General features: G+C 39.1%; 5 protein-coding genes across 5 annotated transcripts; 4 read left to right on the plus strand and 1 right to left on the minus strand.

The window, feature by feature from the left end:
* Positions 1 to 397: 397 nt before the first annotated feature.
* On the plus strand, positions 398 to 6,216 carry c15h3orf52 (chromosome 15 C3orf52 homolog). Its single transcript, XM_023405874.2, has 7 exons — positions 398 to 1,072; positions 1,341 to 1,418; positions 1,683 to 1,769; positions 3,011 to 3,143; positions 3,445 to 3,602; positions 4,507 to 4,577; positions 4,711 to 6,216. The coding sequence occupies exons 1-7, from the start codon at positions 1,004 to 1,006 to the stop codon at positions 4,895 to 4,897; spliced, it is 783 nt and encodes a 260-aa protein (XP_023261642.1). The 5' UTR covers positions 398 to 1,003; the 3' UTR covers positions 4,898 to 6,216.
* A 3,500-nt stretch (positions 6,217 to 9,716) lies between these two features.
* guca1c (guanylate cyclase activator 1C) lies at positions 9,717 to 12,719 on the plus strand. The gene is made up of 4 exons (XM_023405878.2): positions 9,717 to 10,040; positions 10,604 to 10,753; positions 11,263 to 11,350; positions 11,644 to 12,719. Exons 1-4 carry the CDS (start codon positions 9,723 to 9,725, stop codon positions 11,778 to 11,780), a joined length of 693 nt encoding a protein of 230 aa, XP_023261646.1. The 5' UTR covers positions 9,717 to 9,722; the 3' UTR covers positions 11,781 to 12,719.
* A 2,467-nt stretch (positions 12,720 to 15,186) lies between these two features.
* On the plus strand, positions 15,187 to 15,863 carry thrsp (thyroid hormone responsive). The gene has a single exon (XM_023405872.2). It carries the CDS (start codon positions 15,273 to 15,275, stop codon positions 15,690 to 15,692), a length of 420 nt encoding a protein of 139 aa, XP_023261640.1. The 5' UTR covers positions 15,187 to 15,272; the 3' UTR covers positions 15,693 to 15,863.
* Positions 15,864 to 16,046: 183 nt separating this feature from the next.
* Positions 16,047 to 17,978, minus strand: ndufc2 (NADH:ubiquinone oxidoreductase subunit C2). Its single transcript, XM_023405873.2, has 3 exons — positions 17,743 to 17,978; positions 16,924 to 17,067; positions 16,047 to 16,245 (listed from the first exon to the last, which is right to left on the minus strand). The coding sequence occupies exons 1-3, from the start codon at positions 17,879 to 17,881 to the stop codon at positions 16,196 to 16,198; spliced, it is 333 nt and encodes a 110-aa protein (XP_023261641.1). The 5' UTR covers positions 17,882 to 17,978; the 3' UTR covers positions 16,047 to 16,195.
* Positions 17,979 to 18,722: 744 nt separating this feature from the next.
* rab30 (RAB30, member RAS oncogene family) lies at positions 18,723 to 22,727 on the plus strand. Its single transcript, XM_023405893.2, has 5 exons — positions 18,723 to 18,857; positions 20,038 to 20,136; positions 20,241 to 20,324; positions 20,409 to 20,592; positions 20,988 to 22,727. Exons 2-5 carry the CDS (start codon positions 20,044 to 20,046, stop codon positions 21,236 to 21,238), a joined length of 612 nt encoding a protein of 203 aa, XP_023261661.1. The 5' UTR covers positions 18,723 to 18,857; positions 20,038 to 20,043; the 3' UTR covers positions 21,239 to 22,727.
* Positions 22,728 to 25,205: the final 2,478 nt, after the last annotated feature.

Genomic DNA, 25,205 nt, shown 5'->3' on the forward strand with positions numbered 1-25,205 from the left:
TAACCCTAGAATGCAACTTGACTTAAATGTTTATCTCATGTTTCAAAATGGCCGTTAATTGTTAAATTGACAAGCCTGCGTTTATATAGCCTTATTAACTGTTTTAATCAGAATAAGGATGGGTTTAGCAGCAGTGTAGCAAGTGCAGCAGCAGGTGACATCTACACTGTAAATGTGTTCTTACTGAAAAAAGTATACTTGATTCAAGGTTCCTGCTCAGTTCAGTTGACAATAATGGCTGATTTTCAATGTAAACAAAATAAATGAAAATCAGCGAGTCATTAAAGGTAATGACAGAAGAATTCCTGGAATTTTCTGCAGTAAATATATTTATTTTGGCAAATAAAAAGAAAACAGCCACCAACAGTCTTATGAAGCATCATACGTAATACCATTAGGTTAAGCACATATTTAACAATCATATAATCCTCAGGACATTTACCTGAGGGAGGGGAGAGGGGGGATCACGTGGACTGCATACTTCAAATACCTGAATGGTGCGACTTAGTTAGTTTTTCACGCGAATTTTAATAGCAATTTTATTTCATAACGCAAGGAAAAGAAAGGCAGATTCTGAATCGCAATACAGCCAGTAATACATCCAAAAAATACAGCGGTGTCATGTTCAGCTGTTGTGACATCTAACGTTTCCTCCCCCGGTTCCTTGACGACGCCTTCCGACGTCAGCGCCAGCGAAACTTGTAAGGAAACTCACCTGTCTGACTGGGAAGGACGAGCGGTGAAAGAAGAAAGTAATGACCTCGTCCTAAATAGCAGAGAGATAAACTTTTCCAACAGTTGTCAGGTCTGTAGATAACTGAGTGACCTGTGTTACTTTGAGAGGTTGTTGCCTTTTCGAACCGTGGGTGGGAAGTTTACGGTCGCGCGGGCAGTGTAGTTTCATTATTAAAACTTATAACTTTTAGTCACTTCCGCGTTGGGACTTCAGTCAGAATATTTATAACAACTCCCAATAACCACTGGGCGTTGAAGACAAATAAGCATGGACCCTGTGCTGCCGCTCTACACGATAAATGGGAACGACGGTGGGTCTTATTCAACTAATGAATGGGTGAGTTCATGAGATATATATATATATGAGAGTTTGTTTTTATTGGCCTGCCCAATAATAATAACGAAAATTTAAAAAGCAATCCGTGTGATGATTCTTAGAGGCCCACTGGAAACAATTGAGACAATAATCAAGAGATTAGTTGATAGTGAAAATAATCTCTAATCACTGCTCTGGATGTCATACATCATCATCATTTTGTATGAAAATTGCCATTGTGGTGTTAAGCATTTTACAGTAACATTCCCCAATATTTGACTCCTCCCAGGTGACAACAGGGAATGGAGATGGTGTGGCCTACAAGAACTCTGAGGAAACAGAAAGGGACAATTTGCTTACAGTACAGGTGAGCTTTCATCAAGGTTGTGCCGTGGCTTATACAATATTTTGTTTTGTTAAGTTGTTAGATGTCTGCTCAAGAGAAGGAGACTAGAGTAGGACATATAAAATTTCCTTTTCTGTGTAAAAGAGCTGCCCTCTCCATGACAACAACTTGTGCTATTCATGGATGAATCATTGGCTGAATCAAAACACTTTGCCCAGATGATAAATTCCCTTCTCAGAAAAAGGAGGAAAGTGGCATACTGTACGTGTCTTTTTGCTTTGTCAGGTTCCTGCTAGTAACGGGGAGATGACGCTCTGTGACCACGAAGTAGAAGCTCAAAGGAATCCGGCAAATGCACACACTCCTCAAGAGGTAAAAAGACTAAAAAGACTGCAGTTTGTTGTTTCTTAAGCTTTGCCTCCTACACTGACAATAAAGGAAGTGTAACTTCTCAGTTACCCTGTGACAACCCTCCCCGTGAGTTATTTATACATCAATCCCCTGAACAGTGGAGAGGATTTAATTCAGTTCAATCCAGTTTTATTTATACAGCAATGATGATAACATATCATTACCTCAAGGGACTTTACAGAGTAAGGTCAAGACCTTACAATATTGTAGAAAAGAGAAACCCCAACAGTTCCAACAATGAGTAAGTGCTAGGCAACAGCGGAGAGGAAAAATCCCCTTGAACAGGAAGAAACCTCCAACACAAGCGGACACACGGTGGGCGGCTGTCTGCCTGGACCGGTGGGTTGGGAGGAGAGAAATGGGGAAGAAATAAATGAAAAGAGAAAGCAGAAATATCAGTGTATACTGTTGTATTCAAGCACTGTCAGTCTAGTTATTTTGATGATAATAATAGTGGTGATACTTACAGGTGTAATTGTGTTAATATCAGCAGTAATGATAGCAGCACCAAGTAATAATAATTAAATAATAAGATTATAGGATTAAAAAAAGTGGATCACTGGTGGAGTTTTGTGCACCCCCTAGGGCCCAATTAAAGGTGGGGTGTAACAGTTTAGATGAAGAAACACCAGTTGTGGGAAGGGTGATGTGTTTTTTCTTTTTTTTTTTCTGTAGTAGTTACAACTTTATTGGTAACGAATCTGATGAACTCATTGCTACTGGTTACAGTGCTGAAAAGAAACCTAAATAATAGGAGGTTCTGGCATTATGTAGGGCTTTTTAATATGTTGTCAGACGATCTTTCCAGGCTAGGTGCCTGGTCTACCTTTGCTTCCTAATTTCAGATTTCTACAGATGAGAGCCACACCATCCAAAGTTGGATAAGAGCCATCTCTCCCAATCAGACCAGGTCTTCCCCAGAAGGTTTTCCAATAATCTACGTAGCCCACATTGTTTGCTGCGACTGTACATGCTGTCACCGGTCAGATTTGGGAGAGGTCCAGAGAAAACTATATTGTTATAGCAGGACAGTGCAGCTATAAAAAACCTCAATGGAAACCACAGTACATAGTGTTTTTCTACCTGTGTCTTGATGCTTTGTCATTCAATACAATACTGTTTGTAATTTTGTGTAGTGTATAAACTTGCACCCACGAAGATTGTAGCCACATCTTGACAAAGCGTTTTCATTCTGCTTCCAGATTAGCTCCACATCCAGGGTAAAGAGAGAGCTGAGTGAGATCGTCTTCTGGAGAGTCAGACTGTGGATGGTCATTATCTCCATTTTCGTCCTCATCGTTGTTGTGATAATTATTTCGCTGGTGGTGTGCTCAGGTAAACTTTTGTGATGAGTGGTTTCTATATTTAGGAGTGTTAGTTTATGCTACATTTATTAAAACATAAGTAAATGAACAGAGTAAGAAGTCAAGTAAAATAAGATTTGAAAGCACAAATGTAACAAGGCCATGGCCAACTAAAGGCCAAAGCTTATGCAAGAACACAACATCAACACTTTGTGCAAGTAGCTATAAACAATGTAAAGCTAATAATAACATCTTATGCTAAAATAATGCAATTTAAACACAACAGTTACGTTTTCAGTTTCGAAGCTTTGACCCATTTTCTCTCTGTGCAGCGATCCACGAGGATCCAGATGAGAAGTTTGACCCTTCGTTGTTTAAAGTTCCTCTTTTTTTCAATGGGAGCTTCCAATTGTCAAACAAGGCCTTTGAGGAGGAACATAGCACCTTAAATTACAGCAGTGATGCACTTACTGCTGACCTTCAAGAAAAGGTTTGACCAATTGTAACCTGCATTTCAAATAATGTACTTAATAGATTCATATTGTGTGTGTGTGTGTGTGTGTATATATGCATATATGTATGTATATATATATATATATATATGTATGTATATGTATGTGTGTATATATATATGTATATATATATGTGTATATATGTATATGTGTGTGTGTATATATATATGTGTGTGTATATGTGTGTATGTATGTATATGTGTGTATGTGTATATATGTGTGTATGTATGTGTGTGTGTATATATATATTTATATATATATACACACACACATACAGACTGGAATATGCTGACAAACATAGGATTGGCTTTTATGTACAGAGTTTCTTCTTTTCTGTGACTATTGCATCAGTTGTAACATAGCAACAGCACCCATTAACATCATGAATAGAGAGTTTACTTGATGCATACAGTGAAATGGCTTAAGATATAACAACTGGGGGAGAGATGTATTATGTACAGTAAGACAATTACATAATACTAAGTAGAAGTGAATAGTTACGTTATTGAGGCAAGGCGGATTTGCTCTCATTTCCATTTTGCTAAAACCTCTACCTAGCCTTATTTGGTTTTGTTGAGTGAGAAAGCTGCAAAGCTGACAACTGCATATTATGTGGTTTTAAAAGCCACCATCTCCACGTAGAAAACACCTTTGAAACTGAGAGAGTAATGCCACAAGCTTTGTAAGATGAAACCTGTTAATTTCTGCTTTTGCCAGGAGCTGAAAACCTTCTGTAGCTGGTTTTTATCTCTGACAGAGAATTTAAATTGAAAGCATCTGCAGCAGAGCAGAGCTCGAGGTGAATTTGAAAGTAGGTTAGTGTCAGCCAAACTGTTTCATCTCATTGTTTGCCTCTGCATGCACCAACCTGCCACACCCCAGCTGGCTGATATCTACAGATCCTCCCCTGCTCTCGGACGATACTTCTCCAAAGCTGAAATACATGTTTTACGGTAAATGCACATCACCCCCTCTGCATGAAACAACTGGATTTAGTCTTCTGTCATTTGTGAATTTTAAATGGGGGAAAAAAAAATATGCGTTGAACTTCAGGACTTCTGTTTTACTCTCTCCCCCCACCCCCAGGAACAGCTCAGTCATCGCTGACTACCATCTGACATTTCTCATGCCTGAAGAGCAGCAAGATCAGCTGAGAAACTTTACCCTCAGCAGGGAGATGGTGTACAACGTGTTCAGACAGTTTCTATACGACCAGGAGCCAGACAGTTCTGAATTGCTGTACATTGATCCCCTTTCCCTAAACATGTCTTGAGGACTTGAAAACCGGAGTATCTTGCTTTCTTTGTCGCTCAATGGAGACGACTCTAACCAAACACTAAACATCCTACGTGTGATTTGAGAAGCCTGCAATGTTCCTATGAGGTTGAAACACATCATGCATTTTTACCACAGGAAGCTAGAAAGCCACAGTCACACAGACCCACTTTATTTGTGGGTTTGTACGTGCAGGTCATATGCAGTATCTCATGTGTGCTCTGTTTAATAGGCTTTGAAGACTGTCAAACGGAGTATTTTAACTCAAAGGAGAATACTAGCAAAAATCAGGGCTTTGCTTAGTATATGAAATAGTTTTTCCTAATGTATTTTAAATTTTATTGGGATTTACTGTGCCTTTTTTTTAACTGCAGCTGTATGAATTGTAAGAGTATTGGTATAAATGTCAGTGCTGTAAATATTCATATTAATTTCCGGTCATCACTGTAACTTCATGCGTGACCATTTGTACATAAGGAAAGCCTGAAGCCAGTTTAGTGTTTTTTAATGGAAATACAAGTGTTTGTATTTACATATCTGAGCCATTATTCTGTGTCACCAGAAAATGATTTGCAAACCAAAACTGTGGAACACTATAAAAACATTTGCCTAGAAAGTAACAAACACTGTAAGGAAATAAGCTGTAGAGCACTGTACAGGGAAATGATCCTGCTGGAGCCCTCATTCTGTAAGTGAAAGCTATACATGTACATTTAAAACTGTATATTTTACACAAAGAAATTATACTTTTTGGAGAATATTTTACCAAATGCATCTTTTTTTTTTATTTTTTTATTTTACATGTCTCTGATGTTTTGTTTGACATATACAGTCAAGTGTTGTTCTCTGTGGTTGAACAGTAGAGGGAGTACATGTCCCATATTCAACAGTTACTATTTCCTTTGGTTTTCCTCACTTGCTTTTCTGGCTCTGTCTGCAGAGAACCATCAAGCATTTTTACATTGTTATCTTCCTCCTGAGCTGAATAAGTAGTAGGTTGTTAAAGTTAACAGCACCAGTGATGATATATCACACATGTATCAACTAGTAATACTGTGTCAGCACGTCAAACGATCACGTCAAGATTACATGATAATACAGATTACAGCTGTGATAATTCTCATGCCAAATTGTCTGGTACAAACCACAAGACTTCATGGAAAGATTTCAAGCTTGAGCCAACTAAGACACTAATAACCATGTAGAGGGTTTTTTTTAACAGTTAATTTTTATGGTAAAAACATGGTAATGGTTTGATTGAAATGATGTAAATGTGTAAAGGCTATAATTTTTCAAATAAATATTTTTTCAGGTACAGTATTTGTCACTGCTTAAGCTATGCAGTTAATGTGTAACTCAAATGTAACAGTTACAGTTATTCACTTGCATTATAATCTCAGAGTCAGTTAAATTTTCTTGGTTTGCTTTTTGTATTACTGACTCAATAATCATAATACCATGATATGGTGTTAACAAGATTGAGGTTGTAGCAGGGCAGGATAGTGAGTAGGAAGTGACATCACACACAAGAGGAGGGAGGAGAGGTTACAAATCAGAGACACCTGAGCTGGGAGAGGGGGGAAGTTCAAACAAAGGAGAACAAAGGAGGCTGAAGCAGAAACAGTGTGAGAAGTGAGACAAGGAAAGGAAGGAAAAGAAACCAGTACTGGGATCTAGAACTGAAAACTCTGAGTAAACTGGAGGTGGCAAAAGAAAAACAAAAGAAAGGATCAAAGGATCGGTTTAAGGAGAAGAGGATTGAGCTCCGGGGAACAGGCGACAGTCTCAGGCCAGTTTGGATCGCAGCGAAACACCTCTCTCTGTCCAGGTCAAAGGCCACGCTCCTTCAGATAAGTCCCTTCACCCCTCATTCTCCAGGCCTCTCCAGCTGACTGTCCAACTCACCTGCCCCTCACATGCCCACACACACTTACACTCACCCTCAAACCCCCCACTGACTTCCATTGCATTCATTCATTCATTCAATTGCCTTCATTCTTCCATACACCCTTTCACCCCATCCTCATACACCCACACCCCACAGAACTCCTATGAACTGAACTGAACTGAACAGAACTGAACTGAACTGAACTGAACTGAGTTGAACTGCTCGGTGTTCATTCATAAACCACACACCTGGCCACTCGCACTCATTCCCTTGCACACACACCCTCTAGCCTTTGACTATCATTATTATGAGCCTGATTACGGAGTGAATTTAATTTCTGTGAATTAACTATTTAATTTCTGTAAACTGATTTCTGAAAACCGGTATTGATGATTTACTTAAGATGATGATGATGAATTGTTTCAGTTGCTGACTGATTTCTGAAGTCCGGTATTGATGATTAATTTCAAATGATGATGATGATAATTGTTTGTGGTTGCTGACCGATTTAATATAAGAACAATGAGACACCTTGGTTATGTTATTTTTTGTAGCACTGAAGTAAGCAAGCAGCTGGGTTTTTGTGCTCTCTCCAATGGAACTAATTTAAATAATTTAAACATTTGATAGGTTTAAGGTAGATTAACTTTTGCCTGTCTGGCACCCAACCTTATTCTTTTTAGGAGAGGCAGCTTCTACGCTACAAGGTTGACAATGAAATTATGGTTGAATGTAATGTTTGGGGTTTTATATAGAAGTAAATAATAATTCTGATGACAGTGTGCATAGAAACACAGCGTGTCCAATCTCACTGATGTTAAAGACAGTTTAACCCCACGATATAAGCTATTCTGAAAAGTTATGATTAGAATCACTTGGGAAGGAAACTCTATTATGATGCAAGCTCTTAATAATACTGTGTATGGAATGAACTACTGAGTTTCTTTTCCCTCCTGGGCCACCTTTCCTCTTTTTTGTCTGGAGAGAAATATATTTTCACATGCAGTTCTCAGATGTCCGTGCTGCCTGACAGTCACATGCTGGTCAAAAGGTGAAGTTTAAACAGCACTGCATCAGTAGGATCCAAGAGGTTTCAACATTTTATTACTGTACATAAAACCACATCTCTCCACCTGGCAGCTATTTGAAATACTCAAACATTGCAAATGTTGAGAAAACAAGAATGAACCTGCATGTTTCTGTTTAAACTGAATTTATTGATTCTGACCAGACAACTTCAGCTGACATAAGCTGCTCTTTACTGTATTCAGGGTTCGAGAAGGTATTTTCTACAGGTGTCTATCTCTGTTCTGTTAAAGTAAACACTTTTCTTAATCTGTTGGCAGAGGTGAGCGATCATGTGCCATGTTAGAGGGCGGCAGCCTGGATCCTGGTTGTGTGTGCCTGATAGACTAGTGGATACTAGCTGCCCGTGCAGTGTGTAGTCACTGGTGGTCCATCTTCTCAATCCTATTTTGAGAATTGTTAATCGTCTAAAGCCAGATTTACTATAATAAGCACTCTGAGCTTTGATAGACTGGTGGGTTTTAACAGCAGTCACTACTCCCAAGGCTCTGTCATACCCATGATCCTCTCATACGGGTCATGCACAGCCATACTTAGGTCACCTATGGGTCAACAGTGCAGGTTAAACATGTATTTATTCACTGTGAGATTTAGTGCAAGATTTTTCCATAGACTCAAACTCTGCTGCAGTTCAAATCTACTCGCAAATGTGTGAATATAAAACTGATCTAAATCATAAGGCTTGAATATAGGTTAATGATTATATATGGTATTTTAAGAAACTCTGAAATATCCTTTATCCTCTTGCTAATTCAATGGCGACACCATTTTTGATTTCTTAGCATTAGAAGAAAAGTGGCAAAGAGAGCTTTTCAAGCGTAATATCTTCTTTGCTTGTCATTGAAAGAAAGAGCAAGTGTATGAACCCCCCCTCTCTCTCCTGCATGTTGATATCACACAGAAGAAGTTATTTTGACAACCACCCATCCTCCAAAACGAACTGACAACCCTCCCACACACACGCACTCACCAGGATCTTAGATACAGTTGGAAAGGTATATTTTTCATTCCTCCATGCATGGATTCTTCTGTCACACAACCATACCAACAAAAGACCACAGAAATCACAAGCCTTAAATACCTCGCAACTTACAGCACAAAAATCTAAACATCAAAATTAGTAGCTTTTGAAAAAAAAAGTACATAAATACATGTGCATATTTATAATATGTTTGACTATATTCATCATACATGATAATAAACCTTTATGTAATATTTCATAAGAGGATTGATGTGTGCAATGTAACTCAGAAATATCCTTTAGTCTGTTCATGTTTGTAAAGAAGATAAGTCGGTTCCAAGAGGAACTCCCTCGGTTAATTCCAGAAGATTCCCAGAGGTGCGTGACAACCTTTGTGAGTGGGCACCCAGCTATGTGGGCAAACTTAGATGATTTACTTACATGCAGAAATGAATGCAAACATAGAGGTGGAAATATAAAATAAGTAGCAGTTATGGAAATGAAGGGGTCATTGTTTAATAAGGTCAATATAAAAGATATATAAAAAAAAAAAAATAGAAAAGAAAAGAAAATGAAAAAAGCAAATGAATAGAAATAGAAATATGGAGTAAAAAATATGTATATAAATAAGAAGTTCAACTTTTTCGACCAGTTCCATAGTAGATGTGGACTATCAAGGCAAACACCATCAATTAAACTCTGTATCTCTCCAAGACGCAAGAGGTCAAACCTGAGGGAACTTCCTCTTGCATATTACAGTCCCAACCCCTCATCAGTCCCAGAGCATGCAATGTCCTGAGTTTCCTAGAAGACCTCTGCAGTTATCCCATTAAAGGGTTATGTCTCCTTTTGGCTGTCCCAAGACTTAAAGATTAAGGCAGTTATTGTATGAGGCTTCAGCCGGACCACAGTCACTCCCAGAGCTCTGCACGAACACTGTCCTCTCTCGCATCAGCCTCACCGCCAGCTCTCTGCAGGATTCTGGACAAGAATCAAACCTCTGGAGGAGTGATGGGTTCCCACTGCTCAAATTTGGATGATATACTGGAGGAAGACATGCACCACTGGTACACCAAATTCATGAAGGAGTCTCCCTCGGGGCTCATCACACTCTTTGAGCTCAAGACGATGCTTGAAATGAACGGTATGACAGAGGAGGCCAGCAGCTACGTGGACCAAGTCTTTTTCACCTTTGACATGGACGGGGTAAGAAAATACCTAAAACACATTTCTTCTTCTCTGCCCAGGAAGAAAAAAAGATTGTTTGATCCCGTCAAAAATGTTGACAATACCACCAATTTGTCAGACGACTGAATAGACAGTTGCTCAGTGAATTTCTGTTGCATGTACCTTGTTGAAGAAAACAGATCAATTTGACAGGTTTGCTACTTTATCTCAAATGGTTTTACGTGCAATATTTTAAAAGGAGTGATTAGAGATTACAGATATTTCTGACGTTTTAAGAAGGATAAACTGAGGTTAAACTCTATCCTGTGAGTCCTGGACTCCTTCACAAAGCTGAGGAAAAAAGGTCACACATGCACATGCACATTAAAGTTGGGCTACATGATTTACAATATAACTATCTGCAATAGTTTCCCCAGAATTACATTACCCCTATAGTGCTTGATAATATGCTAAATGATCAAATTCGGGATTTAAAAAGAATCCTCATTAGATAAAAAGTAACTTTTGATCTTGCACTATAAGCATGAGAATATAAAGTACAGTAATTTCCCTAACTGTATCTGTTCTGTGTTCTTTTGCAGGATGGCTACATAGACTTTGTCGAATATATTGCAGCAATAAGTTTATTACTGAAAGGGGAAATAAACCAGAAACTAAAGTGGTACTTCAAGCTTTTTGATCAAGATGGAAATGGGAAAATTGACAAGGAGGAACTGGAGACTATATTTAAGGTAGTGTATATTTTCTTTTTGAATGTTTCATAATTAGACCTTACAGTTCACAGTTCCTTGAATCGTAAAGCTTTGCTGCTCTACCGCTAAACAGTAGAAATTGGTTTAACTGGCCATGAACTAGACACGGCACGTAATCCAGGGGGCTTCTTATCTAACCCCGTGTCTAAATATGGCCTTGTTTATAATCTAATTCACTGTCTAGAGAAGTCATAGAGTAATCACCCTGCAGATTGTATGACACCTTTTCACCTTGTCACAATTATATCAAGAACTTTTCACCACTCAAGTCAAATCATGACCCACCTACACGCTATGGTTTGAGTATCAGTAAGAGTTGCTGTAGTATCAGTAGAAGGTGTAGTTGGTAGTTGGTCCAGTATGACGTATTGTTAAGTCTCCTGGTTATTGAGCATCTGAATGGAAACAGGCATAGCATTATATTAAATTATTATGCCTTTTTATGAATCTGTGTAACTAACAACTAACTGTGTAAACTCTCCTATCAGGCAATTCAAGATATCACCAGGAGTTACGACATTCCCCCAGAGGAGATTGTGACTCTTATATATGAGAAAATTGATGTCAATGGAGAAGGTAACAAATATTGTATTTATCAGTCCATAATATAACAATTTATCAGCCCTCAACACGGAAACAGTTTATCACTAAAATCCCCAGAATGTGTTAGTGGTTGCATCCAAATTGACAACATAATGTCTAAGAGACTGGTTTTCAGAGTGAAATATTGCATAAATAGGAAATGGTGTTTAAATAGACTTTGTGATCATTGTGTAATTTTATAATATATAAGTTGTCCCTTGAATATTGTAAAGAAAATGTAATACTTAAGATGTTGTTCATCTTTTCTGCTGTAATTGTGTCTTCAGGGGAGCTGACTCTGGAGGAGTTCATCAGTGGAGCGAAGGAGCATCCTGACATCATGGATATGCTCACCAAGATGATGGATCTCACCAATGTCCTGGAAATCATTATCAGAGGTCAACAGAAGAACGCTGTGAACTGAATTGATAACCTACAAGCTGGACTGTGTGAGGAATCAAAATTGTTTTTTGGTGGATTTTCAGATGGCAGAAGTGTTGAGAAAAGAGTGTATGTGCTTGATGAAGAGCCAAGTCCCATCTCAGACTGCACAGAATGAAAATGAATGAACAGTACCACGCAGATATGATACTTCCGTAAGTTGCCCAAGGGGTGAAGGAAAATTTGTCCCCTTCCTTCTGCTTGTGCTCTAAAAGTTCTCGTACGACGGCCCTTCAGTTTTGTGAAGGTTTAAAACACTGTAACCGATAACGTGTCCGGAGAGTCTCAGTGAAGACGGGCCCATCTGCTTTCAAGTTCTCATCATGCTCCAAGTAGATGGTGCAATGTAAGGTTGATAAATCACTTTGATTAATGTCATTAAGAGTTTACTGAGCTGGAAATGCTGTATGGCCTTCTTGGTTTGCAGAACTGTCAGGCACAAAGTGAAAAACTGAGTGGGTTGCTTCAGTCCAAAATGTCTTGGACGGCTTTGGAATTATGTTTTATTCAAATCTGGAAAAGATTTATAATTGAACATACTATTAATACTATTAATTAATAATTTAATTCTGATTCATCCTGTTGAAGACAAACTCAAGCTTCTTTTAGAAAGCACCGTGGTCACTTCCTATACCAATCATTCACATAATCACTGTATATGGGTGTTAAAATATTAATACAATGTCAATATTCAAAACACTCACTGAGATTGTTTGTGTTGTTTTGTGTTGTTGCTCTTGTAAGATCTGCATGAAACCTTCACTGCTGGATGTAGAAAGACTTGATGGTAACAGATTACTAATGACTGAATGTAAAAAGATCTGTCATTGTGTACATGATATGTAATGTTTCACAATATTTTTGCTGCAATTAAGGTTACATTGTTGCCTTAAAAAATCAATACAATGGTTTTGTTAAAAGAGTTGGCACAGATTCCTGTATGATTATTCAATATTCTGCCAGATAAAGATGCAGAAGTAGAAAGAATACCACAGGTTTTAGATGTGATGTATCTGCACTGCACAAACTGGACAATGTTTCCTTAAATGTATGGCTTAACTTTTTACATTGTTATGTATACATTTACATTTACTAATTTTATCCAAAGCGACTTACAAGTGAGGGACAACACTAAAGCTTCATTGCAGTAGGAAACGTTGGTGTAAGTACAAAGTACTACATCTTTTCAATAAGTGCAAGAACCACAAACGAGAACAGTCTGGACTGGGATTGCCTTGTGTGCAGGGATGGCAAAGCCAGATGATATTCCTTGGACGAATGTAGTGGCTAAGATGTAGCTTCTATGATTGAGTTCAAGTAGATGAGTAGGTGAAAACACAGAAGTCACTCTTAAGGCGGCATTAGTGACTTGAATTTGATTCGGGTGGCCCTGTGTAGCCACTGTAGGTCCATGAGATGTGGAGTGACCTTGTGTGCCCTTTTAGGCTGAGTGAAGACAGGCTGTCATATTCTGGACCATTTGTAAGGATTTCAATGTGTGTGAAGGGAGGCCTGCCAAAAGGGCATTGCAGTCATTGAGGTGAGAGATGGCCTGGACCAGAGTTGGACCTGAGCATACCTGATGATTACTACAGTTCAGTCTTAGAGAGGTTCAGGTGAAGGTGGCATTCCTTCATCCATGTGGATATGTCAAACAGACAAGCTGAGATCCGCACAGAGACCATGGGATCGTCTGGCGGGAATGACAGGTATAGTTGGGTGTCATCTGCACTGCAGTATTATGAGAAGCTATGCAAGCAGATAAATGGACTTAAGGAGGTGGCATACAATATATTGCAAAGACAAGGTGTCAGTACAGATCCTTGGGGAACTGCAGTGGGGAGGGGATGGGATAAGGAGATTTGTCCTTGCTATGTCAGACTGAAGGAGCACCCAGTGAGATAGGATTCAAAGCGCTTTGCCTGTGATGTCCACGTCGGAGAGCACAGACAGCCGGATGCGGTGGTTCACTGTATCAAAGGCTGCTGATAGGTCCAGCAAGATAAGAACCGAGGACTGAGCAGCAGCTCTAGCTGCCCTTAGGGCTTCTAGAGAAGTGCAGAGGTCTGACTGTTAGGTAGTCTTTGGCACAATTTTGGGCGAGACGGAAGTGTATGTATGGTACAGTAGTAAACAATGGAGGCCATATTAAACAATTGGGAGTGGGAAAATGTTTCAATATATAAAGTATATAAAGCCATACTGTTACTTATGGCATGTAAAGGCAGTATTATTTACAGTCAGTCAGTAACGGATGAATGCACTGATTAGACAACGGACCACTCAAAGAGCTCATGGTCGCCATCTTGTGGGCACAGATGGAGGAAGTTCAACTCTCAGATTTCCAGGCCCTCCTTTATTGTAGCTTCTTTGTTCGGTTAATAAATTTCATTACATTATCAACTTATGGTGAAAAGAGCTGGACAGCATGTTTAAGTACAGTCTCTTCTGTTAAGTGGACCATTGTCAACAGGATACAGGGTTTGTAACTATTGGGGTTTAGAAAACCTGTAAAAATGCATCACTCATTCACTTTAGCAGCCAAATTCTATTCAGTATGACGGTTTCAAACTACGAACATACCTTACATCTCTGCATCAAAATATATTTTAAATCCTTTCTGATCCCAAAAGCAGCTATCATATTCTAAATGATAATCTTAACCTTCTTAGTGACACAGAGTGGTATTTTGTGTCCGGGGCTGTGCTTGGCTCCTCTTCTGAAGCTGTATGCCAAGGAACAGACCGCCTGCAGAGCTTTCTCTTCCATCTGAGCAAAAAATATCACACACATGAAGGAACCTTAGTGCCAGCCATCCTTTGGTTTGGAGAGGAATCAGGCCCAGAAACAAATGTTTGCACCCAGGCATATTTGGACCCATTTTATCTGATGTTTGCTTCCCACATTTTTTTTTATATCAGGATCATAATAAAACTTAATTTTCTTTTCAAGACTAAGTTCTCTTTGCCTTTGCAATAACGTTGCATGTGCAATCAGAGATCAGAAGAACCTGAAGTCCAAGCCTATAAAATAACCTGAAAATCTAAACACAGCTGACCTTGGCTTAACACCAAGGTTCTTTATCTTGGGTTGAAATTTGATATCCCTCAGCTCATCTTTTAAATCAATCAATATCAAACCATGCTCTATCACTTCATACTGAGGTCATTCAAACATAGTGGTCTGCATGGTTAATGATTTGACACTGGCTCATTTTGCACACTGGTCAAACATTATGAACTCAAAAGAAACTGAAGGTTGTGTAAATAAAACAGAGATAAGGGTTTGACTTCAAATAGCACTCTAAGTGTTCCTAAATGTATCGGATGATGCAATTGCGTAACTGCACCGATCAACCCACCTGTTCTCATCATATAAATTCACCACCATATGCACTCATGCCTTTGCACTGCACACTGCTTCCTACTGTACGCCACCACAGTACAGGAACAGCTGACCACATCCAACTGGAACCATGCAGTCTGCCGACGCCAAATTCAACAAAAAAAGCCTTCTCCTGGCTCTGAGGCGATACAGCTCAGCCATCAGTGACATGGAGCAGACCATTCTCCTGCCAAGCCTGCTGCGAGACGTGCCCTCTGATGAGGTGTGGGACAGTGAAGCAGCAGAGGAGTCATGTGAAGACTTGTATGGAAACTACCTGATGCTCAAAGCCATAAGAAACACAGTGGAGAGTGGCCTGATTCCCCTGGATGACCACAAGACAAAGAAGACCACAGTGCTCAACAAGACCCTAGAGCCTCTTCTGAACACAGATCCTGAGGCCCTCTTCCGCTTCCACCTGAGAGGGCTGTTTTCTGTGATGAGCGAACTGACTGAGAAGACTCGGAGCCTTACTGATAAATATATGGACATCATCGGAGCAGCAAATTAGAAAACAGTGTTGACATATATGGACATCAAGCAAAACATCGGGTGTTCATAAAAGTGTGGTATATGTAGCAAAGTCACCTGAACGTCTCAAATGTCTGAAATGTTTACATTCAGTGACCCCATGTTTCTAACACTGCAAATATGGATTAAAGTGCACTACCAAAACTGGTCATTTCGGTCTCGATCTGTTCATTGTAATAATCCCTTGGAAACTATGGTTTGAAAATATGGCAAAAATATTGATTATAGTGAAGAAACAGATATGTTCTAGGCTTCATTTATGTTCAAACACACAGCCTTACAGGGAATTATGATTATTGTTTTGACTAATCAGGAAAATTTCAGGCAGAAAATGTTGAATTTGGGATCTCTTTTTTTATTTACATAGCTATATTTCACACAGTATATGACAGGAAGATTTCACAAAAAGACCACTGAAGACAGATGGTAGTCTGCAAGTGTTTTCTCTCGACATCCCTCTTCCATCTCACCAGGTGCTGACACTTAGCGCACAGGATGGAAAGGCTCCACAATCTCTGCAAAGGTCTTTTTTTCTGGTGACATAAAAGAAAACAAAAGAAACAATGTGATAACACACATATGTGGGCCACCATATTATTTAATTCTAGTTCCTCTGTGTAGACTTACAAATATCCTACTGCACTTCAAACACTACAGAAATTATGGCACAAACTGTGGCACAGAATGGAGTTTTATATCCTGATACTGACTATGTTTGAAGATACTGGCTGTGATCAGCATATGCCTGCAGTTATGGTGGAATGGTAAAATATGTGAACAACATGCCACAACTGATTCTGTGCAATACAGTAACAGCACATACAGAAACAAGAGTAAAAATATGCAGAGTGAGAAAATATATTTTAATGTGTTTGTACAGAGTAGTCAGATACTAGTAAACTTGAATGGTTGTTTTTAATATACAGACAATAAAAAGAGCACTATCGTTGAACAGCCATTCCTGTGTATTGAATGAAAATCCACCTGACACTACGCTGACACTTAATTTTGCTTAACTGCACAGACAGATGCATGAAGTGGACCATCACTGACTGTATCAGACTTTAACTGTGGAGAACAATGGCAGTGTCCAAATATAAAGAAAGATATGAAAATGCTCAAAAGTACATCAAACATTATACATGAGGGCATTAGTATTGTTAGGTTCCTGTACCCTCTTGTGAGTGCAAAAAAACTGAAAGTTTACTTACCCTTTGCTGCAAACTCCTGTGGGTGGAGTCTTACATACTCGTTCATGTCTCGATCAAGTCTGGCGAAAGTGTAATTTTCATATTTCGAAATGTGGTAGCCGATGAACCAACCAATGGTTGCCAACAGGGCTTGTCGATGAACACCTGAAAAAGTAAAATAGGATAGATATGATTTTGGTTTAAGCATACAGCATGACATTACTATAATATGAATTTTGCATTCAAAGCACAAAGCTTTCATGGTGCTGTGCTTATGAGGAACAACATGCATGCACCTTATACTTTTCAAAATAAGCAGGAGCAAGCTTCAGAAATTTAAGTTAAATATTTACTCACGTCTTTTTATTATTGCTACCTATTATATAATTAAGTCCAATTTAAAACTAGAATAATGACATAAACAAACATACAAAAGTACTCCATAACAGGCCAAGTATACACACACAAAAGCTCTCAAACTAAAGCACTATAAGACAGACCCTGGAAATGTAGTTGGGTAAGTTTATTGTCCAACTGTGTTTAGTAACACTGATAATATATACATATGAACATTATTACTTGTCTGTTAATAGTTCATTTGTTATTTACATGAGACATTTTCTTAGATCAGGAGATACAAATGGATAACCACGCATTCAGCTATCATAACATGATAAGCTATCGTAACAGGTTACTGCTCTGCTGCGATGCAACATGGTGATTCTTTGTTAAATGCGACATTCCAGGCCTTTTTGTTTGATGGTTTTATGCTTTCTATAGTAAATGTTGTGTCTCCGTAGACAGCATAAAGTCCTAAAGCCAGCTAACAAACATGCTAACCTGATTTTAGCGGTGGCCTGTGGTTAATGGCATTTTGAAGCATCGCGGAGCACCAGCCTACACCCGCCAGCCACAACGAATTCCTGTTGACGAGTCCCGGAGGAGGGAGAGACTTTGCCTCGTCTGGTATGAGACCCATGGCGATAATATGTCCCTTAAATTCAGATTATTTTTGTGACCTCCCAGCTGCCTGTTCCTACTACACAGCTTTCACCTCCGGTAGGAAGTCAAGGGCATGGTGTGCAACCGTGACGAGCCGTCCGGGTAAAACATTGAAAATTCTTCCGTTCCCGCTACTCTGTTTCCTAGCAACCGAGGGCAAAACTTTAAATTAAGCGATAAAGGTGATTTCTTTTCGATTATTACATTGATTTGAATTTGTTATAAAATAGCACACACAAAAAGCTCTCATCCACACGTGTTAAAGGGAATCTTTATATAAAACGAGAATCTCTGTAAGTGGCAATAGAAGGCTAGTAATTCCACCATATCAGTACTATTATCAGTAGTGGTGATTATAGTGTTATAGAATAGTATTAAGGTTAAGAGCTAAACTATGTATGTTCGGTCGCCTGTGTCCTTAATAATAACGTTACAAAGGCTGCATAAAAATGATCTGTCGCTTAACTTTGCTTTTTGTTTTTGCTTATTGTTCTATATTGCAAGTGGCCAATCTGATACACATTGAATTCTCTAACAAGTTAATAATGAGATTATTTGTCATCACCCTGCAAAGTTAGTCCTGGTCATACAGTCGACACATATATCTTGTAGTTATAGAATAAACATTTAATTAAAATAGAAATGATCACATTTAACAGAGTAGTAGTTTAACATTTAACTTAAGTTACAGGCTCTCAGAATTGCACTAATATGCATATACTCGAGTACATGTACTGAGTTACTTTGCATGTGAGCTGATGACATCATTGAGTGCAGTCCTCCACCTCCTCCTCCTCCTCCTCCTCCTCCTCCTGCTTCTCCTCAAACAGACAGGCTGCTGAGGATACACAGCCAGAGGAATTATGCCCTTCCCAGCAGAGGCTTTCCCCGTTTGATGAGGTGACCTATGCATACCAAGTAGTTAAAAGTCCGGGGACATCCCCGTGTTTTTGGTAAGTGCAAACTATTTCCAGGCTCGATACGCAGCGCTGACTTTGATTTTTTTCCCTCCTCATCTGGAGATAGTGCCAAAATGGCTAGAGTCACACGGTAGCCGCTAGTTGCTACTGTTGCTAGCTTCGCCCTAATGGCTATCAACTCAGAGGATCGTGAAGCATTATTAGGAAGAAATGTGATGTTAACTCAGATTAAGTGTGCGCAGAATGTCACGATGTTACATTTCATTAGAAAACAAGATAAAGGAGTGAGGAAAGAAATGCGACACAGGGAAAAATTTAATTTATATGCAAGCGATTCCAGCTGAATTAACCCCTAAATTATGCTTCATTGCATCAGGGTGGAAGATTCACATCATCTTGCAAGCAACAGTTTGATTTCTTATAAATGCTTTATTACAGTGATGTTCTTAGTTTTTACTCACGTATAGGCCCGATTCACAGAGCAGATGTAACGGTACTGTGGAGACTACAGGAAATGTATGTTACCATCCCTGTTTACATGCATGTAACATGCATGTAACCACTGTGTGGTGTGTGGACACTGAGCAAAGAAACAGAGATACATCAGCTACATCTTTTTTTGCAGATTATTCATTCCAGCGGGGTTTCGAGTCGCACCCTCCAAAAGTGATGCACGGCCCCTTCAAACTGCAGCCAAGCAAAACATTAGGAATCTCAGTTTGTGCGCATATCATAGGAAGAGGGAGAAGTGAAATAAAAACATTTCCTCTGTGTAACTAGTGTTGTTCTCAAAGTTCAAACTGTGCTCATTGTTAATGATGTACAAAATACACTAAAGTAATGTACATTTGCATCATCAGTACCAGAGACAGGGAGGTGTTACAATATTAAATACCAATTATTAAACTGAGACTTGAGGAACAGAGACTTTTGCTTTTAGTCAGTAGTTTTTGTACAACATATTTAAGAGCTGAACCAGGACACGTTTCACTCACAATAACTGATTTGTATGATTTTTTAGGTCAAATGTCAGTTACAGTCTCCCCTGATGATGTTGGCCCGTGCGCCAGTTTCACAACAGTTTGATAGTTTCACCACTGTCCTTAGCCTTCACATGCACTGGAGACAAATGTGATCAGTTTAGTCAAGTGCTGTGATTTGTTTTTAATGCATTTACTCATGTCCCTTTTTGTTTTTCCTTTACTTTTCACAGTTTAGCATGAGCATGGAAGATTATGACTACCTGTTCAAAATAGTTCTGATAGGAAATGCTGGAGTTGGGAAGACATGTCTCGTCCGGCGCTTTACTCAGGTTTGTATTTGTCCGTCCTAATGAGTTTGTAGTTATTACAGAATATAAAATTATATTCCAATGTAATATGATATAATATATGATATGATATATTCTAAATTTAGGGCCTTTTCCCACCTGGACAAGGGGCTACTATTGGAGTAGATTTCATGATTAAAACTGTGGAAATCAAAGGGGAGAAGGTCAAGGTAAACAAAGATTAAATTTTTTTCCTTTATGCTTTGTAATAGTTTAGATGGACAGTTGCTCACTTGAAATATCTGTTTTTTCAGCTGCAGATATGGGACACAGCTGGACAGGAGAGATTTCGCTCCATTACTCAGAGTTATTACCGTAGTGCCAATGCCCTCATTCTTACGTATGACATTACCTGTGAGGACTCCTTCAGGTGCCTTCCAGAGTGGCTGAGGGAGATTGAGCAGTATGCCAACAACCAAGTGGTGACTATATTAGTCGGTAAGAAACTTTCACTTCCTACTTTAATGACTGATGGACCTCTTGAATAAAACTGAATAATAGTGTGCACTATATTTGACTGGACCTGACCTGGTTTTCTGAGCCCACTTCAATGTGAGCATGAATTACTGAGCCGATATCAGCGTCAGTTTCCGAATGGATTTGCAAAAAGCCAGTTTTGTCTTTGTTAACGTACATTTTAGCATGTGATTTCTGCAAAATGTCTTGTCCCTTCTCAGGAAAGAAATCATCCCACACAAGTACACCCACTGCACTTCCATCTGCCTCATCTACACCTACCCAGCACTGTTCAAAAGACAATCTGCGTTGTGATTCAAGAAGCCACGTTCTTACTTGTTGCATGTGTTGACAGGACAAATGTGTGTGTCTTACAGGTAATAAAATTGATCTGGCAGAGAAGAGAGAGGTTCTCAGACAGAGGGCTGAAGACTTTGCTGAAGCCCAGAGCATGCTGTATCTGGAGACCTCGGCCAAAGAGTCTGACAACGTTGAGAAACTTTTCCTCGACCTGGCCTGCGAACTCATTCGAGAGGCCAAGCAGAACAAGCTGGATAACAATGACACTGCCCCAATGCCCGGCGAGGGTAAAACCATCAGTTACTTGAGCTGCTGCAGCCTCAATTAGAGAGAACTCGGCCTGCTGGCCACGGTAACTCAGTAGCCATTGACTGTAGAGGGCAGATGGCTGAGCCCCAATGCCTCCGTCCCTCTAAGATGGCATAAAGCCACTTAGGTCCGTCATTTGTAGTCCCATGCCTTTTTTAAGCTGTACAAGGGGGAGATAGTCAACTTTAGTTTGGCCTTCCAGGAACAAGCATTTTAAGATGCTGCCATTATGGAGAACATTATCCTCAGTGCAACAGGATGTGAAGTATGTCTGCCTGATGCATCCAGGAATTTTGAGTAGGGCTCCATTTCATCCTCTTCATAGTGAAATGGCAGAATTTTGCCTGTTTGGGTTGTAGGCTCCATTGTCATTAAAAACATCAGTGTTCACCAGCAGTGAGTGAAAAGCTCTACCAGGTATTTTGTTACAGATTCAACAAAGCTGACAAAAAGCTTCGTGATCATTGGAGGTTATCAGTTAATGGTAACAATATGTTTACACGCAGTACGTTTTTGAGATTACCAAGTCTGATCAAGTTGCAAAAAAATACAAAAAACTTTGCAAACTTTCCCTGAAATCGGTTGCACAATCATTTCCTCCCCACTACAGTTTCTTCTGCTCTGAGAATTGCATACAATATAATTAACTTTCATAATCTAATTTCTGAGTAGTTATTTGCACCTGTCATTACAAACTGTGAAATATTTGTTCCCAGTAGAAGATTTTTACTTGCTGCTAAAATATGTTTTTATGTCAGATAACATCAAATGAAACACGCGTATAAATACTACATTGAAACAGTATTCTGTGACACCGTTTTTTTCCGTACAGTGCTTGCGATTAGTCAGTTGATTTAGTATGAAGAAAGTGGAAAGGCCTCTTGTCAGTCATCAGTAGAAATTATGAACGGTTTAATCACTTGACATTTTTTTTTTTTGTGACTGTCAGTTGTTACTTTTACCCATCGACGTGAATATTTCTACCTTTGTTGGTGCTGTCTAGTCATGAAATTGTATGACTTCTTATTTGTTTGAAGCGGTTTGTTCATGTAGTTTCGTATATGACTTGTTGTATTTCATATGCTTTTATTGTGAAATTTGATTGTCCAGCATGTTTTGCCATAATTTGTAGTGTCTAACTTTATCTTTCATATATTTGCCATAACTGTAATGTACTGTATTGCACAATGCCATATACTGCACACTTATTTTTATTGTAACATTTTGTCTTTTGTTGTACAGACCTGTAGTACATCTTGGCACTTTGCTTTTATACTTTTCATTTTCAGTAATCAATCCCTTTGTACAACTGGCGAGCATTTTGTTTTGCCTTTTACCTTAGACTTAACAGCAGTAACTTACTGTTGATTCCTTGCATCTTCTTGTCAACACAATATGGGTAATACAAAGGAAAACACTATTGGGATGTTGTGCTTCTTTTCCTTTATGTGTACAAAATAAACCCCTGAAATTTACTCTGTACATTAACATTAAATAATTACACTAAATATCTTGTATTTGTTATATGTTATTCCTTGTACTGTAAATGGTGAAGTCAGGTAGTCAGTTATTCTCAGATACAGAGGTGTTTTTTCTTTCTTGTGGTTATTTTGAATAGATTCACTGGAAGCTTAAGGATGTTAAAGTCTGCTTTGACGCAGGTGGAGCTGATAATTATATGTGTTTCATCAAAACTTTATTTTGAATGTTTCAACAGAAATACTGCAAGGACATTTTTTGCATTTGTGCCAGTGGAATTGAGTCTCAACGGACCACTGGTGCCGACAAACACACTCTGAAGTTTACTCTCCACTAGTGTAATGTTAACTGATTCTGTAAGAAGGTAATCAGTGCCAATTATCTATTCATCCCCTTTATTCTACTTATGGTGTTAAAGCCATTCTGTCAAGCTTTATAATTTCCTATTTCAGTTATTTCAAAGTAAATAGTTTGGCAGCATCTATCGGTAGTTTTGGTGATAAACCAAGCACAGAGACCTAAATCTCAGGAACTGCTTAATTAAGGCATGTGCTTAATTAGCAACTGTGGAAGAAGCCACGGAGAAACAGTCTTCAGCTGCTGTGTGTTTTAGTTATTTTGTCTGGTTTAATCTTAGTTTTGTTTGGCAAATTCATTTATTCCCTACTGCTCTTTATATATTTAAAAGCCTTCTTTATTTTGGGGAACGTTTGTTTGGCTTTTCTACTTTGTTTATGACACAGTCAGCCAAAGCAGCTCAGACAAATACAACAACAGTCAGCACCCATGCAAACCCGTGCGTCACCTGGACCACCGTGACTCATCACACTGTGAGCAACGAAACAAACCACAGGGCGTTGATCATGTCATGGCATCTGTGGGCAGCTATTTCGAATAAGTTAATATCTAGCCAGAAGCCGCAATTAGTATCTATGTCTGTAGTATTCTTTCTTTACTTACAGTATTGTCATGTCATATTATGACTATAAACTGTCCTCCTGTGGTCACCTTGTATAACCACATATTTCAAAGTATTATTCTGAAATGACTTAGCAGAAGTTTTCATACACCATCGTGTCTGTGCCAGAGATGTTTGTCTGGTGTTACTTTGACCAATTCGATGCTGCAGTTACTCACTGTGACCCCTAGAGGCCAGTAAACACTGGTGATTTTAGAAGGTGCACGGGTCAGCATCTCACAGACTCCAGAGAGACTGCTACGACACTATTAAAGAAACAAACTTTTATTGAGAATAAGCAATTGATAATGACAACTGATTCCTTTACAAAATTACTCAGGTTAAACTGGTAAGTAAAAATGCCCTGTTAGGCTGCTAAAGTTCCTGTGTATTTACTGCCCTCCAGTGGTCACAGGTAGCAACTTCACCATAACATTAGTCATACTTGCACCATTGCAGACATAAGTAGGAACAATACAGATATTAGTATTATTGCTATTTTACAGAGTGGTGTTGTCGTCTCTAATTGTAGCCACTAGAGAACAATTAAAATGAAGGTTGTCATCAGTGTAGGGAGACGGCTGTGACCACCAGAGGGCAGTGAACATCTGCCAAGGAGGTCATGTTTTCAGCTGATTCTGTTTATTTGTCCGCAGGGTTACTGAAAAAGTACTGAACCAACTATTGAAGTCAGATCTCAACACTATAAATATGTCTGATTTTTTCTATTTACATCAAGATCCTTGCATTATTTCCTGTGTGAGTTTTCTTTTTATGCCTCCACGCTGGCAACAGCGAGGGCTGGAGGCATTACCGTTTCGGGTCTGTCCCATTCTTGTGAATGTGATATCTCAGTAACGCCTTGAGGGAATTTCTTCAAATTTGGCACAAACCTTCATTTGGACTCAAGGACAAACTGATTGGATTTTGATGGTCAAAGGTCAAGGTCATGGTGACCTCACAAAACACAGTTTTGGCCTTGTGAACACAATATCTCGGGAACAGATGGAATCCCTTCACATTTGGAACAAATGTCCACTGGGACTGAAGATGAACTGATTAGACTGCAATAATCTCTGAGCATCTTAAATGCAAGGCACCCAGGGCGTATATGAGCAGTGCGCGAAACACTTACTCCCTACAGAAAACAACTGGAAAAAGACACCTCTCTGAAAAATGCATTTGGTCTGACTGACGCTTTAATTGACATGCACGATGTATGGTACATTTTTATCCAAACAACTTCATATCTATTATTCCCCATGTTATCTCGCCTAAAGGGAATGTAATTTATTTGATCTCCTCCCTCTGGCAGCTCAATTTTGTTTATATATATGGGCTGTTTATGTGTTTGTTTGTTTTCCTGTTTGGGCGGCGGACACATGCATAATACTCTTGTTTTTCTTCTGCCTCCCAATTCCAGTGAAATACTAACTCAGCAGCTTGCCATTTAATTGCTGATTACATTCAATGTGTTTATGTGCACTGAATATTTAACCATCCACAGAGGAGCAGCATGTTTCCTGCAGAAACAACCACTACGCGGCAC

This window comes from Seriola lalandi, unplaced genomic scaffold (genome assembly GCF_002814215.2).
Source record: "Seriola lalandi dorsalis isolate HSWRI2012SDOR001 ecotype SW California unplaced genomic scaffold, Sedor1 jcf7180002054288, whole genome shotgun sequence".
Classification (NCBI taxonomy): domain Eukaryota; kingdom Metazoa; phylum Chordata; class Actinopteri; order Carangiformes; family Carangidae; genus Seriola; species Seriola lalandi.

Bases quoted from the DNA above. Each gene is read 5' to 3' on its own strand.
- guca1c (XM_023405878.2), top strand. From the start codon at position 9,723: ATGAGGCTTCAGCCGGACCACAGTCACTCCCAGAGCTCTGCACGAACA. The intron at 10,041-10,603 runs GTAAGAAAATAC...GTTCTTTTGCAG, and splicing joins TCACCTTTGACATGGACGGG to GATGGCTACATAGACTTTGT. The intron at 11,351-11,643 runs GTAACAAATATT...TTGTGTCTTCAG, and splicing joins AATTGATGTCAATGGAGAAG to GGGAGCTGACTCTGGAGGAG.
- rab30 (XM_023405893.2), top strand. From the start codon at position 20,044: ATGAGCATGGAAGATTATGACTACCTGTTCAAAATAGTTCTGATAGGA. The intron at 20,137-20,240 runs GTTTGTATTTGT...TTCTAAATTTAG, and splicing joins TCGTCCGGCGCTTTACTCAG to GGCCTTTTCCCACCTGGACA. The intron at 20,325-20,408 runs GTAAACAAAGAT...CTGTTTTTTCAG, and splicing joins TCAAAGGGGAGAAGGTCAAG to CTGCAGATATGGGACACAGC.
- c15h3orf52 (XM_023405874.2), top strand. From the start codon at position 1,004: ATGGACCCTGTGCTGCCGCTCTACACGATAAATGGGAACGACGGTGGG. The intron at 1,770-3,010 runs GTAAAAAGACTA...TTCTGCTTCCAG, and splicing joins ATGCACACACTCCTCAAGAG to ATTAGCTCCACATCCAGGGT. The intron at 4,578-4,710 runs GTAAATGCACAT...CCCCACCCCCAG, and splicing joins GCTGAAATACATGTTTTACG to GAACAGCTCAGTCATCGCTG.
- ndufc2 (XM_023405873.2), bottom strand. From the start codon at position 17,881: ATGGGTCTCATACCAGACGAGGCAAAGTCTCTCCCTCCTCCGGGACTC. The intron at 17,068-17,742 runs GTTAGCATGTTT...TTACTTTTTCAG, and splicing joins CAGGCCACCGCTAAAATCAG to GTGTTCATCGACAAGCCCTG. The intron at 16,246-16,923 runs GTAAGTAAACTT...TTATGTCACCAG, and splicing joins ACAGGAGTTTGCAGCAAAGG to AAAAAAAGACCTTTGCAGAG.
- thrsp (XM_023405872.2), top strand. From the start codon at position 15,273: ATGCAGTCTGCCGACGCCAAATTCAACAAAAAAAGCCTTCTCCTGGCT.